A 13945-nucleotide genomic window follows, 5' to 3' on the forward strand; every position below is an offset into this window, starting at 1 on the left:
TGGAACAGTGATGAGAGGTTAGTGGAACAGTGATGGGAGGTTAGTGGAACAGTGATGGGAGGTTAGTGGAACAGTGATGGGTGTTTAGTGGAACAGTGATGGGAGGTTAGTGGAACAGTGATGGATGTTTAGTGGAACAGTGATGGGAGTTTAATGGAACAGTGATGGGAGTTTAGTGGAACAGTGATGGGTGTTTAGTGGAACAGTGATGGGTGTTTAGTGGAACAGTGATGGGAGTTTAATGGAACAGTGATGGGAGTTTAATGGAACAGTGATGGGAGTTTAGTGGAACAGTGATGGGTGTTTAGTGGAACAGTGATGGGAGTTTAATGGAACAGTGATGGGAGTTTAGTGGAACAGTGATGGGAGTTTAGTGGAACAGTGATGGGTGTTTAGTGGAACAGTGATGGGAGTTTAATGGAACAGTGATGGGAGTTTAGTGGAACAGTGATGGGAGTTTAGTGGAACAGTGATGGGTGTTTAATGGAACAGTGATGGGAGTTTAGTGGAACAGTGATGGGTGTTTAGTGGAACAGTGATGGGTGTTTAGTGGAACAGTGATGGGAGTTTAGTGGAACAGTGATGGGAGTTTAGTGGAACAGTGATGGGAGTTTAGTGGAACAGTGATGGGTGTTTAATGGAACAGTAATGGGAGTTTAGTGGAACAGTGATGGGAGTTTAGTGGAACAGTGATGGGTGTTTAATGGAACAGTAATGGGAGTTTAGTGGAACAGTGATGGGTGTTTAGTGGAACAGTGATGGGTGTTTAGTGGAACAGTGATGGGAGTTTAATGGAACAGTGATGGGAGTTTAGTGGAACAGTGATGGGTGTTTAATGGAACAGTGATGGGTGTTTAATGGAACAGTGATGGGTGTTTAGAGGAACAGTGATGGGTGTTTAATGGAACAGTGATGGGTGTTTAGTGGAACAGTGATGGGAGTTTAGTGGAACAGTGATGGGTGTTTAGTGGAACAGTGATGGGTGTTTAGTGGAACAGTGATGGGTGTTTAATGGAACAGTGATGGGAGTTTAGTGGAACAGTGATGGGTGTTTAGTGGAACAGTGATGGGTGTTTAACGGAACAATGATGGGTGTTTAGTGGAACAGTGATGGGAGTTTAATGGAACAGTGATGGGAGTTTAGTGGAACGGTGATGGGTGTTTAGTGGAACAGTGATGGGTGTTTAGTGGAACAGTGATGGGTGTTTAATGGAACAGTGATGGGTGTTTAGTGGAACAGTGATGGGTGTTTAGTGGAACAGTGATGGGAGTTTAGTGGAACAGTGATGGGTGTTTAGTGGAACAGTGATGGGAGGTTAGTGGAACAGTGATGGGTGTTTAGTGGAACAGTGATGGGAGGTTAGTGGAACAGTGATGGGTGTTTAGTGGAACAGTGATGGGAGGTTAGTGGAACAGTGATGGGAGGTTAGTGGAACAGTGATGGGTGTTTAGTGGAACAGTGATGGGAGGTTAGTGGAACAGTGATGGGTGTTTAGTGGAACAGTGATGGGTGTTTAATGGAACAGTGATGGGTGTTTAGTGGAACAGTGATGGGTGTTTAGTGGAACAGTGATGGGAGGTTAGTGGAACAGTGATGGGAGGTTAGTGGAACGGTGATGGGTGTTTAATGGAACAGTGATGGGTGTTTAGTGGAACAGTGATGGGTGTTTAGTGGAACAGTGATGGGAGGTTAGTGGAACAGTGATGGGAGGTTAGTGGAACGGTGATGGGTGTTTAGTGGAACAGTGATGGGTGTTTAGTGGAACAGTGATGGGTGTTTAGTGGAACAGTGATGGGAGGTTAGTGGAACAGTGATGGGTGTTTAGTGGAACAGTGATGGGTGTTTAGTGGAACAGTGATGGGTGTTTAGTGGAACAGTGATGGGTGTTTAGTGGAACAGTGATGGGTGTTTAGTGGAACAGTGATGGGTGTTTAGTGGAACAGTGATGGGTGTTTAGTGGAACAGTGATGGGTGTTTAGTGGAACAGTGATGGGTGTTTAGTGGAACAGTGATGGGAGGTTAGTGGAACAGTGATGGGTGTTTAGTGGAACAGTGATGGGTGTTTAGTGGAACAGTGATGGGTGTTTAGTGGAACAGTGATGGGAGTTTAGTGGAACAGTGATGGGTGTTTAGTGGAACAGTGATGGGAGGTTAGTGGAACAGTGATGGGTGTTTAGTGGAACAGTGATGGGAGTTTAGTGGAACAGTGATGGGTGTTTAGTGGAACAGTGATGGGAGGTTAGTGGAACAGTGATGGGTGTTTAGTGGAACAGTGATGGGAGGTTAGTGGAACAGTGATGGGTGGTTAGTGGTACAGTTTTCCATTCGGTGAGGGAGAGACACTAATCTTAAACTCTGACAGCCCGGCCCGCACAGCAGGAACCTGTGGGCCGTCTTCTCACCTCCGACCTCTCTCCCCACTTTCAGAAGCTTCCAATAAGCCTCCAACTCTCACAGCTCTGGTTCACTTCCTCTAACTTGTCTCCTACTTCCTGTGTGGTATGCATCCCTCCGCGAGGGCCATTACATGGAAGGTGCTGTATGAACAGAAACTGTGCCTGGTATCTCTCGGGCTACGTCTTCGTATAGGAACAGGAGTCGGCCATTCGGCCCATCATGCCTGTTTCACCATCTTGTGACCCATGGTAGCTGCATATCTTTCCACTTCATCCCCTACCCTCTCTCCAATCCCTTAATCCCCTTACCCCCCACGTAAATATCCCACTCCCTTTTAGACACCTCAGTTGATTCTGTACCCCTTCTCTCCTGGGACGGTGCGTTCCACGTTCACACACCCTCTGTGTGACAAAATCTTACCTCGGCTCAGGTTAGCTCCAATTCGAAGACTGTCCCCTTGTTCTGGATTCACTACTGGAGAGAAGAATCCTTCCCTATCGACCCTGTCAATTCCCTTCATTATTTTAAGCATTGTCATCGCTCACCCCCACCCCCCAATCCCAGGTACCGTCCCGGTGAATCGTTGCCCGACTTTCTCCGAGCCCAGAATCTCCTTCCTAAGTTGGGTTACTGAAAACTGAACACAGTGTTCCAAACAAGCCCTGCCCAGTGCCCTGTATAACTGCAGTCGGATCTCCTGATTTTATATTCTGAGCCTCTTGTGTTCAAGTTCATCGTCACATTAGACTTTCTCATCACATTTTTTCTGGCCTCAATCTCTACTGCCATTTTGTTTTATTTGTCTAATGTTTTCCAAACGGTCCAAGGGGAAAAAATGTCATTGTCAAATTTACCAAATCAGGTTAGAACAATCGGTTCCAAGGATCTTGGATTATAAGCAGTTATTGTAGGAGAGGAGGTTCCCATATCACCGTTCGGGGATGGAATCAATGATAAAAGGTCGGCTTTTTCAGTAACTTTCAGTTTCTGATTTTCAGCTTCGATCATATCGAAGAAAGGAGCTGAGTCTCTGGCTGCTCTCATTCTGGATGTGAAATTTGGTGAAGGAGCATTGTACAAGGACATCAACGGTGCCAGAGAGCTGGCACAGTATCTGGTCAGTAGCCAGGAGAAAGCCACACACCATTCCAAAACCCCCCACACAAACTCAATTACACTACGGTGAGAGAGTAACAGAGCACAGAGGAGGGGAATAAATTGGAGTGAGAGTTACCCCTGTTGGTATTGGCGCAGGCCCATGAGCAGGCTGGCCAGCAACACCTCGGGCTATAAATGGGCTTTCCCACCCTATTGGAGACCAGGGAACTGGGGAGGAAAGGGAAGGAATTTCTATCCCCACGAAAGAGTCGCATTCAAGGACAGAACATGTAGAACTTAGGAGATGGAAAATTCTAGAAACCATGAGCCTCAAAGTTTGAAGCTTTCAACTGCACGGCTTAAAGTTTGCTGGGGATTTAGTCGCTCCCTCAGATTATATATCCTATGTGCTTGTGATTGCAGTTTCAATCTCAGGAGCACTAGCGATGAACTCACTCACCTAATGGAGAAAGGACCCCTGAAACTTCCTGACCCTGGTTCTTTCCTAGCGAATGGTGGCTTCCCATTGCCAAACGAGCTTTGCCACAACTGATCTTGCATTGGCGCAGTGAATGTATCATTTCCTGTTGTGAGAGCCCCAGTGAGGGATCAATATATCTTGTTTTAAACCTTTAGGTAGATGTTGGGAATCGTTTGGGGATTCGTACAGCTGCTGCCCTCTCTAAGATGGACAACCCAATCGGGAGATGTATTGGAAACTCTCTAGAAGTCATCGAGTCCATTGAATGCCTGAAGGGCAAGGGGCCTGAGGACTTGGAGGGCCTGGTCACCTGCTTAGGTCAGTCATTCGCCAAGAACTGCATTCAGTGTGTGAGTGATGGATAGCATGGCTAACCTAAGAACACAAGGAAGCTTGGAATGAGAAAGGCCATTTAGGCCATAAGTCCCACTCCTTCTGCAATCCATGGAGGACCACCTCAATCATGGACACTCTCTCCTCCAACCCAAGATCTCCACACTCTCTCCTAGCTCCCATGCCAATCAGATAGGTTTATTAATGTCCCCGGTCCTCAGTTATGGATCTAGTTTCTTTGTGAAGGCATCAATTGATTCAGATTGAACACTTTTTCTGGTAACCTGTGATACATGTCCACTGTCCCGTGGGAGAAATTCTTCCAATCTCCCATCTTGTTTGAGGTTTGTGGGTTTTCGAATTGTCTCCTCGAGTTCAATGCTCTTGAAGCCAGTGGGGACCCCACAAGGACTCAGCACAATCCTGAGCCCAGTTTGGGAATGACATTTGTTCAGTGTCACTTAGACAATGAGAAGGGACATCAAATGAAGCCTCTGGCCCTTATTGTGCTTCATAGGGACAAGTGGGAACCACATTCCAAAATTACGGATTGACCATGTCTGTTAATTTGCTGAATGGTTGGATTTGGCCCAATGTGGACATTGTGGGGCTGAATGCAACAGTCCCATTAAGGGTTGGAAGGTTGGGCCAGTGAGTGAAGGTGCCACACATTATGATACTGAGTCACAGAGACCAGGAAAGTCCCAGGCTCATTCCTGGCCTGTGCTGGGCTAGCTGGATGGTGCTGGGATTGGTACAGTTGGCCTGGGGTAGGGAGAGATTGATTAGCTGGAGTTCCTGCTCCCGTTTGCTCAGCGATGACCCAGCTGGGAACTGTGGGTGTTTTTGGAGTGAGACTCCCCTGGTGTAGGTGAGTATCTCTGTAACCTGGAACACTCACATAGTGCCAGCAAACTCCACCATCTGTACTGAGTGGAGCGAGGGAGAGGGAGGTGGTTTGGGAAAGAACATGGACCTCATCGGCAGGCCCCTATGGACACTCACACATACAGACTCAAAGGCACATGTTCATATACACTTAAAGGCACGCGTGGAAACACAACACACAGACAACTTTCACTAACACGTTTCTTTCCACCTTCAATAGGAGGCCACCTGCTGTATATGTGCGGCAAGGCCGGGAGTTTAAAGGACGGAGAGAAGTGCATCAAGGACGTGTTGCAGAACGGCTGCGCTCTGGGCAAGTTCCAAGCCATGCTGGTGGCACAAGGAGTGAACGCTGACGCGGCCAAGACACTGTGTCAGGGAGGAGAGGGTTACTTTCAAGTCCTCAAACGTGCGGAGAAACAGGAAGAGCTGAAGGCCGAGGCTGGAGGTATATTTTTTTTACGTTGTGTTAGAGATCGACAGCACAAACCCCAGCTGATTGTAATGAATAATATCGTGGTGATTGGCCGAGATATGCTATCCAATGTTGGGGTACTGGGCTGTACGCAGCAAGAAAGGCCTCTTGTCCAAACCCTCCTGATGTGAGTTAAGGCACCAGTGGGGGTACTCCTGGTGCAGCCAGTGACCCCCGGGTTAGACAGTGGAAAGGTTATCAGATGAGGCCATTGCTCCTGATCGCTGCTCACTGACCCCTGAGTGACCACATTTGGTGTGGTTGAGTGGTCACTCATCACTCGCTGTCCAGACATGGCCCCCTGGGCGTGGTACCTGAAGACTGCCGATCAAACCTGACTCCCAGGCTCGAGGAGAAGGCAAAAGAGGTGATAAGCTGTGGGCCGAGTACTGTACCTGAAAGGATTTATCTGCATTCTTACTCCTTCCATTCGCCCATAATTGACAGGACTTGATCCCCAAAGAGACTCCACGCCCGGATTGTAACGCTAATAAATCCAAAAGGGAATTCAGGAGAAATTTCTTTCCCCAGAGAGTGGTGAGAATGTGGAACTCACTCCCACAAGGAGTGGTTGAGGTGAATAGTGTGGATGGATTTAAGGGGCAGTTAGATAAACACATGAGGGAGAAAGGAATATGTTGATAAGGTGAGAAGAAGAGGGGAGGGAGGAGGCTCGTGTGGAGCATAAACACCGGCATGGACCTGTTGGGCCGAATGGCCTGTTCCTGTGCTGTAGTTTCGATGTAACTCGATGTAAAGGACAATCGGCCTCTCGGTGCTGTCCCTGTGAGGCCAGTGTGTAGGGACACTCGGCTATGGGAAAAGCATCCTCTGTTCTGGTTTGAAGCTGGGTGGACTTTGTAGCACGCCCTCAGTCCTTGGTTAAAGAAAGCATCGTGTCCCAATCCCTAGTATCCATTTATCTCATCTCTTAAAAAGAACCTGGATCATTTCTCCCCACTCCTCGAGGAAAGTTTTTCAGGATTTCTTTCACCTTCCTTTCCATGTTGACATTCCTAAAGACCCAGTGACTAAGACACAACTTTCTTTGGAGGGTGTTTGGATATGAGTTGCCTGACCAAACAAAACGACTTATTAATCCAGAGGCCTGGACTAATAATGCAGAGAACGTGAGTTCAAATCTCACCCTGATAGTTTGAGAATTTGAATTCAGTTATAAAAATCTGGTCTCAGTAAAAGTGACCGTGAAGCTGTCGGATTGTCGTAAAAACCCAACTGGTTCAATAAGGACCTTTAGGGAAGGAAACCTGCCGTCCTTACCCAGTCTGGGCCTATATGTGACTCCAGTCCCACACCGTCGTGGTTGACCATTAACTACCCTCCGAAGTGACTGAGCGAGTCCCTCAGTTGCATCTAAACTGCTTTTAAGAAGGCGGCTCATCACCATCTTCTCAGGGCAATTAGGGATGGGCAATAAATGCCGGCCTTGCCAGCGACGCCCACATCCTGAGAATGAATGAGAAAAATACTTCAAAAGATCTATTTTTGAATTAGGAATTTCACAATAAGGTTAAAATTGAAACTTTGGGCTGGATTTTGCTGTGAAAATAATGGTGAGATTAACAGCACTCGCCGTTGTTTCTGTGCAAATCGGAGAGTAACTTCCAGCGACCACACCTGCACAGCTAAACGCGAAAATCCAGACGTTGCTGTCCCAGATGTGCTGCCCTCCGTAAGCTGCACGAATGCAGCATCTCACCGTCTGGCTCACCGATTAAGTGTATCAAATGGCGTGAAGCTCCTGTACTGACGTCGTAGATATGGATTAAACTCGCCAAGAAAAGATCGGGCTTGTCCATTCCAGTGTAAGTCCCCTTTTAACGGCGTGGTCAGTCTTAGTTACTGCCAAACAACCTCTCTGGTACTGAAAATTAACTTTTACAAGTGTGGAGTCTCATTCCTTCAGCTTTTAATTATTATTGGACATTTAAAAAAAATATTTAAGTAACGTTTTTTTTCTTACTTTTTCTTTCTGTCTCTTTTATCTCTGTCTCTTAATCGAATCTTTCTTTCCCTCTCTTTATTTTGCTTGCTGTGCCTGACTTGACTTTGAATTCACTAATCTAACTCACACTTCCTGGTTCAGACTCTGCGATTCTTCAATCTGATTGGTTAAGGAGGCACTCAGTTGCTCGCCCTGTTCACACAGGTCCCAGATGCCCTGTAGAGAGCGCCATGCCATTTGTTCTGTCCCGTTGATAGAATTTTGCCGTGCAAAACCCCATAGAAAGTCTATGAGCAAGTGCAAGTATAACGAACGGTGCCACTCACAGCAAAATCCGGCCCAGGATCGTCCGACTCAGAGGCTGGAGTGCTACCACTGAGCCACAGCTGACACTCACTGCAAAATCCAGTCCAAAATCACTTCCATTAATCGAACAATTCAAATAAAACAAAGTTTTGTCAGATAAAAACTCTAAGCCTGCAGTCCAAGCTCTGGCCTATCAATAACTTTGCTACGATTCACTGTAATATCCCAGTGAACATTTAGAAGCCCAAACCCAACGAATGGCTTTTCACTGGTCCAATTGCGGAACTGACCATCTCTGGAAGAACATGTTGTTTCTGTGTTTCTATCGAGTGATCTGAGGCACGAACTTTCGAAAGTGGGTCCGACTTTAAAGGTGACAGTAATTGTTGGGGGTGGGGTGGGGGGGTGGGGTTTGTCCCCCCTGAACACCCCTCCCCCGCCCTCCGACACTGTGAAGCCTCAGACTCTAACAGGCTCAAACTGCACTCGCTGTTTCAGGGGCCGTGCAGGCTATTCATGCCTTGCCGTTAGCCAAGGTGCTCCATGAACTGGGAGCAGGACGGACACAACCTGATGAGTCGATTAACTGGAGTGTTGGAATCGAACTCCTGAAAACTGTGGGCGAGACTCTGAACAAAGGTGACATCTCCTTTATTGGAACTTCCATCAGGAAAATCCCTGCCTGGAGTGTGGGATTAGACTGGGTGGGATATTAAAGGGTATGGGGAGTGAGGGGGGAGAGTGGGATTAGACTGGGTGGGATATTAAAGGGTATGAGGAGTGAGGGGGGAGAGGGATTAGACTGGGTGGGATATTAAAGGGTACGGGGAGTGAGGGGGGAGAGTGGGATTAGACTGGGTGGGATATTAAAGGGTATGGGGAGTGAGGGGAGAGTGGGATTAGACTGGGTGGGATATTAAAGGGTATGGGGATTGAGGGGGGAGAGTGGGATTAGACTGGGTGGGATATTAAAGGGTATGAGGAGTGAGGGGGGAGAGGGATTAGACTGGGTGGGATATTAAAGGGTATGGGGAGTGAGGGGGAGAGTGGGATTAGACTGGGTGGGATATTAAAGGGTATGGGGAGTGAGGGGGGAGAGTGGGATTAGACTGGGTGGGATATTAAGGGGTATGGGGAGTGAGGGGGGAGAGTGGGATTAGACTGAGTGGGATATTAAAGGGTATGGGGAGTGAGGGGGAGAGTGGGATTAGACTGGGTGGGATATTAAAGGGTATGGGGAGTGAGGGGAGAGTGGGATTAGACTGGGTGGGATATTAAAGGGTATGGGGATTGAGGGGGGAGAGTGGGATTAGACTGGGTGGGATATTAAAGGGTATGAGGAGTGAGGGGGGAGAGGGATTAGACTGGGTGGGATATTAAAGGGTATGGGGAGTGAGGGGGAGAGTGGGATTAGACTGGGTGGGATATTAAAGGGTATGGGGAGTGAGGGGGGAGAGTGGGATTAGACTGGGTGGGATATTAAGGGGTATGGGGAGTGAGGGGGGAGAGTGGGATTAGACTGAGTGGGATATTAAAGGGTATGGGGAGTGAGGGGGAGAGTGGGATTAGACTGGGTGGGATATTAAAGGGTATGGGGAGTGAGGGGAGAGTGGGATTAGACTGGGTGGGATATTAAAGGGTATGGGGAGTGAGGGGGAGAGTGGGATTAGACTGGGTGGGATATTAAAGGGTATGGGGAGTGAGGGGAGAGTGGGATTAGACTGGGTGGGATATTAAAGGGTATGGGGAGTGAGGGGAGAGTGGGATTAGACTGGGTGGGATATTAAAGGGTATGGGGAGTGAGGGGGGAGAGTGGGATTAGACTGAGTGGGATATTAAAGGGTATGGGGAGTGAGGGGGAGAGTGGGATTAGACTGGGTGGGATATTAAAGGGTACGGGGAGTGAGAGGGAGAGGGATTAGACTGAGTGGGATATTAAAGGGTATGGGGAGTGAGGGGGAGAGTGGGATTAGACTGGGTGGGATATTAAAGGGTATGGGGAGTGAGGGGGAGAGTGGGATTAGACTGGGTGTGATATTAAAGGGTATGGGGAGTGAGGGGGAGAGTGGGATTAGACTGGGTGGGATATTAAAGGGTATGGGGAGTGAGGGGGGAGAGGGATTAGACTGGGTGGGATATTAAAGGGTATGGGGAGTGAGGGGGAGAGTGGGATTAGACTGGGTGGGATATTAAAGGGTATGGGGAGTGAGGGGGGAGAGGGATTAGACTGGGTGGGATATTAAAGGGTATGGGGAGTGAGGGGGGAGAGGGATTAGACTGGGTGGGATATTAAAGGGTATGAGGAGTGAGGGGGGAGAGGGATTAGACTGGGTGGGATATTAAAGGGTATGGGGAGTGAGGGGGAGAGTGGGATTAGACTGGGTGGGATATTAAAGGGTATGGGGAGTGAGGGGGAGAGTGGGATTAGACTGGGTGGGATATTAAAGGGTATGGGGAGTGAGGGGGGAGAGTGGGATTAGACTGGGTGGAATATTAAAGGGTATGGGGAGTGAGGGGAGAGTGGGATTAGACTGGGTGGGATATTAAAGGGTATGGGGAGTGAGGGGAGAGTGGGATTAGACTGGGTGGGATATTAAAGGGTATGGGGAGTGAGGGGGAGAGTGGGATTAGACTGGGTGGGATATTAAAGGGTACGGGGAGTGAGGGGAGAGTGGGATTAGACTGGGTGGGATATTAAAGGGTATGGGGAGTGAGGGGAGAGTGGGATTAGACTGGGTGGGATATTAAAGGGTATGGGGAGTGAGGGGGAGAGTGGGATTAGACTGGGTGGGATATTAAAGGGTATGGGGAGTGAGGGAGAGAGTGGGATTAGACTGGGTGGGATATTAAAGGGTATGGGGAGTGAGGGGGAGAGTGGGATTAGACTGGGTGGGATATTAAAGGGTACGGGGAGTGAGGGGAGAGTGGGATTAGACTGGGTGGGATATTAAAGGGTATGGGGAGTGAGGGGGAGAGTGGGATTAGACTGGGTGGGATATTAAAGGGTATGGGGAGTGAGGGGGAGAGTGGGATTAGACTGGGTGGGATATTAAAGGGTATGGGGAGTGAGGGGGAGAGTGGGATTAGACTGGGTGGGGTATTAAAGGGTATGGGGAGTGAGGGGGAGAGTGGGATTAGACTGGGTGGGATATTAAAGGGTATGGGGAGTGAGGGGGAGAGTGGGATTAGACTGGGTGGGATATTAAAGGGTACGGGGAGTGAGGGGGGAGAGTGGGATTAGACTGGGTGGGATATTAAAGGGTACGGGGAGTGAGGGGGAGAGTGGGATTAGACTGGGTGGGATATTAAAGGGTACGGGGAGTGAGAGGAGAGTGGGATTAGACTGGGTGGGATATTAAAGGGTACGGGGAGTGAGGGGGAGAGTGGGATTAGACTGGGTGGGATATTAAAGGGTATGGGGAGTGAGAGGGAGAGTGGGATTAGACTGGGTGGGATATTAAAGGGTATGGGGAGTGAGAGGAGAGTGGGATTAGACTGGGTGGGATATTAAAGGGTATGGGGAGTGAGGGGGAGAGTGGGATTAGACTGGGTGGGATATTAAAGGGTATGGGGAGTGAGAGGAGAGTGGGATTAGACTGGGTGGGATATTAAAGGGTACGGGGAGTGAGGGGGGAGAGGGATTAGACTGGGTGGGATATTAAAGGGTACGGGGAGTGAGAGGAGAGTGGGATTAGACTGGGTGGGATATTAAAGGGTACGGGGAGTGAGAGGAGAGTGGGATTAGACTGGGTGGGATATTAAAGGGTATGGGGAGTGAGGGGGGAGAGTGGGATTAGACTGGGTGGGATATTAAAGGGTACGGGGAGTGAGGGAGAGAGTGGGATTAGACTGGGTGGGATATTAAGGGGTATGGGGAGTGAGGGGGAGAGTGGGATTAGACTGGGTGGGATATTAAAGGGTATGGGGAGGGAGGGGGAGAGTGGGATTAGACTGGGTGGGATATTAAAGGGTATGAGGAGTGAGGGGGGAGAGTGGGATTAGACTGGGTGGGATATTAAAGGGTACGGGGAGTGAGGGAGAGAGTGGGATTAGACTGGGTGGGATATTAAGGGGTATGGGGAGTGAGGGGGAGAGTGGGATTAGACTGGGTGGGATATTAAAGGGTATGAGGAGTGAGGGGGGAGAGTGGGATTAGACTGGGTGGGATATTAAAGGGTATGGGGAGTGAGGGGGAGAGTGGGATTAGACTGGGTGGGATATTAAAGGGTATGGGGAGTGAGAGGGAGAGTGGGATTAGACTGGGTGGGATATTAAAGGGTATGGGGAGTGAGGGGGAGAGTGGGATTAGACTGGGGGGGATATTAAAGGGTATGGGGAGTGAGGGGGAGAGTGGGATTAGACTGGGTGGGATATTAAAGGGTATGGGGAGTGAGGGGGAGAGTGGGATTAGACTGGGTGGGATATTAAAGGGTATGGGGAGTGAGGGGAGAGTGGGATTAGACTGGGTGGGATATTAAAGGGTATGGGGAGTGAGGGGAGAGTGGGATTAGACTGGGTGGGATATTAAAGGGTATGGGGAGTGAGAGGGAGAGTGGGATTAGACTGGGTGGGATATTAAAGGGTATGTGGAGTGAGGGGGAGAGTGGGATTAGACTGGGGGGGATATTAAAGGGTATGGGGAGTGAGGGGGAGAGTGGGATTAGACTGGGTGGGATATTAAAGGGTATGGGGAGTGAGGGGGAGAGTGGGATTAGACTGGGTGGGATATTAAAGGGTATGGGGAGTGAGGGGGAGAGTGGGATTAGACTGGGGGGGATATTAAAGGGTATGGGGAGTGAGGGGGAGAGTGGGATTAGACTGGGTGGGATATTAAAGGGCCTTTACGCCCCAGGGACTGGGGACCACAATTTATTAATTTTTCGATTTTCACATTGCAGGGGATCCCTGGATTAGGATCCATTATGAAGACCATTCCCTCAGTGACGAACAGAAGTCTCGTCTCCAACACTCACTGGTCATCGGAGAAAAGATCCAAGTCGACCCCTTGATTGTTGAGATCATCGACGTACAGTCACAGGGAGAGAAAGGACACAACTGTCCACCTTAGTGGGAAGCTCGTAGAAAAAGCATTGATTGTCCCGCGATGAGCAGCAGGAGATATATATTTCAACATCTGATTTTCTTTACTCACTACCACCAAGCATTGTTACAATAGCTTCAATTTATTGTCTATCAGGGCCCTCAGATCTCTTGCATTTTCCTTCCACATTATTTTCTTTCCATTTAAGTAATATTCTCTTCCTGGATTTTTTGTCACCATTTGAAGCACTTTGCATTTCTCTACATTGAATTCCATCTGCCACCTGTCTGTCCAATTCCCAAGCTCCATCCTGTTCAGCTTTGGAGTCTACCACCTTCATTAGCTTTGTATCATCTGCAAATTTAGCCACTGTGCTTGTGAATCATAGTTCCAGATCATTTATGAAGATATTAAACAAAAGAGATTCAAAAACAGACCCCTTTGTGACCCCACTGGTAACATTCTCCCAGATTGAAGACAATTCCTGTACTACTCCCCTCTGGGTCCTGTTGGTCAACCAATTACATATCCATTGTAAAATATTTCCACTGATTCCTGCTTTCTTTATTTTCAGTACCAGCCTTTCCAGAGGAACTGTGTCAAAGGCCTTACTGAAATCCAAGTAACCACATCCACTGCCTTACCCCTACCAAACTTCTTTATCACAGCCTCAAAGAAACCAGTCAAATAGATTGACAAGACGGCCCCTTCATGAACCCATATTGGTTATCTGTAATAATTTTATTTCTATCCGGATGCTGCATGATCTTATCTTTAAGAAGGGTTTTCATAACTTTACCCACAATGGACGTCAAACTCACTGGTCTGTAGTTTCTTGGGTCACTTTTGCTAACCTTTTATAATAATAAGAATAACATCGGCCTTTCTCCAGTCCCCAGGGATCTCTCCAGCATTCAGAGTTCCTGCAATTTCCTCCCTTAGTTCTTTAAGGATCCTCA

The 13945-nt window shown here is 48.4% G+C and overlaps 1 protein-coding gene across 1 annotated transcript in view; it reads left to right on the forward strand.

Moving 5' to 3' along the window:
- Positions 1-13528, forward strand: part of tymp (thymidine phosphorylase) — a 39687-nt gene extending 26159 nt beyond the window's left edge. Inside the window, exons 6-10 of the mRNA XM_068005397.1 lie at positions 3397-3515; positions 4133-4295; positions 5419-5646; positions 8444-8584; positions 12844-13528. Of these exons, the coding sequence (XP_067861498.1) occupies positions 3397-3515; positions 4133-4295; positions 5419-5646; positions 8444-8584; positions 12844-13013 (821 nt within the window). The 3' untranslated portion in view covers positions 13014-13528. The remainder of the gene's footprint in view (positions 1-3396; positions 3516-4132; positions 4296-5418; positions 5647-8443; positions 8585-12843) is intronic.
- Positions 13529-13945: the final 417 nt, after the last annotated feature.

Source organism: Heptranchias perlo, chromosome 24 (genome assembly GCF_035084215.1).
Source record: "Heptranchias perlo isolate sHepPer1 chromosome 24, sHepPer1.hap1, whole genome shotgun sequence".
Lineage (NCBI taxonomy): Eukaryota > Metazoa > Chordata > Chondrichthyes > Hexanchiformes > Hexanchidae > Heptranchias > Heptranchias perlo.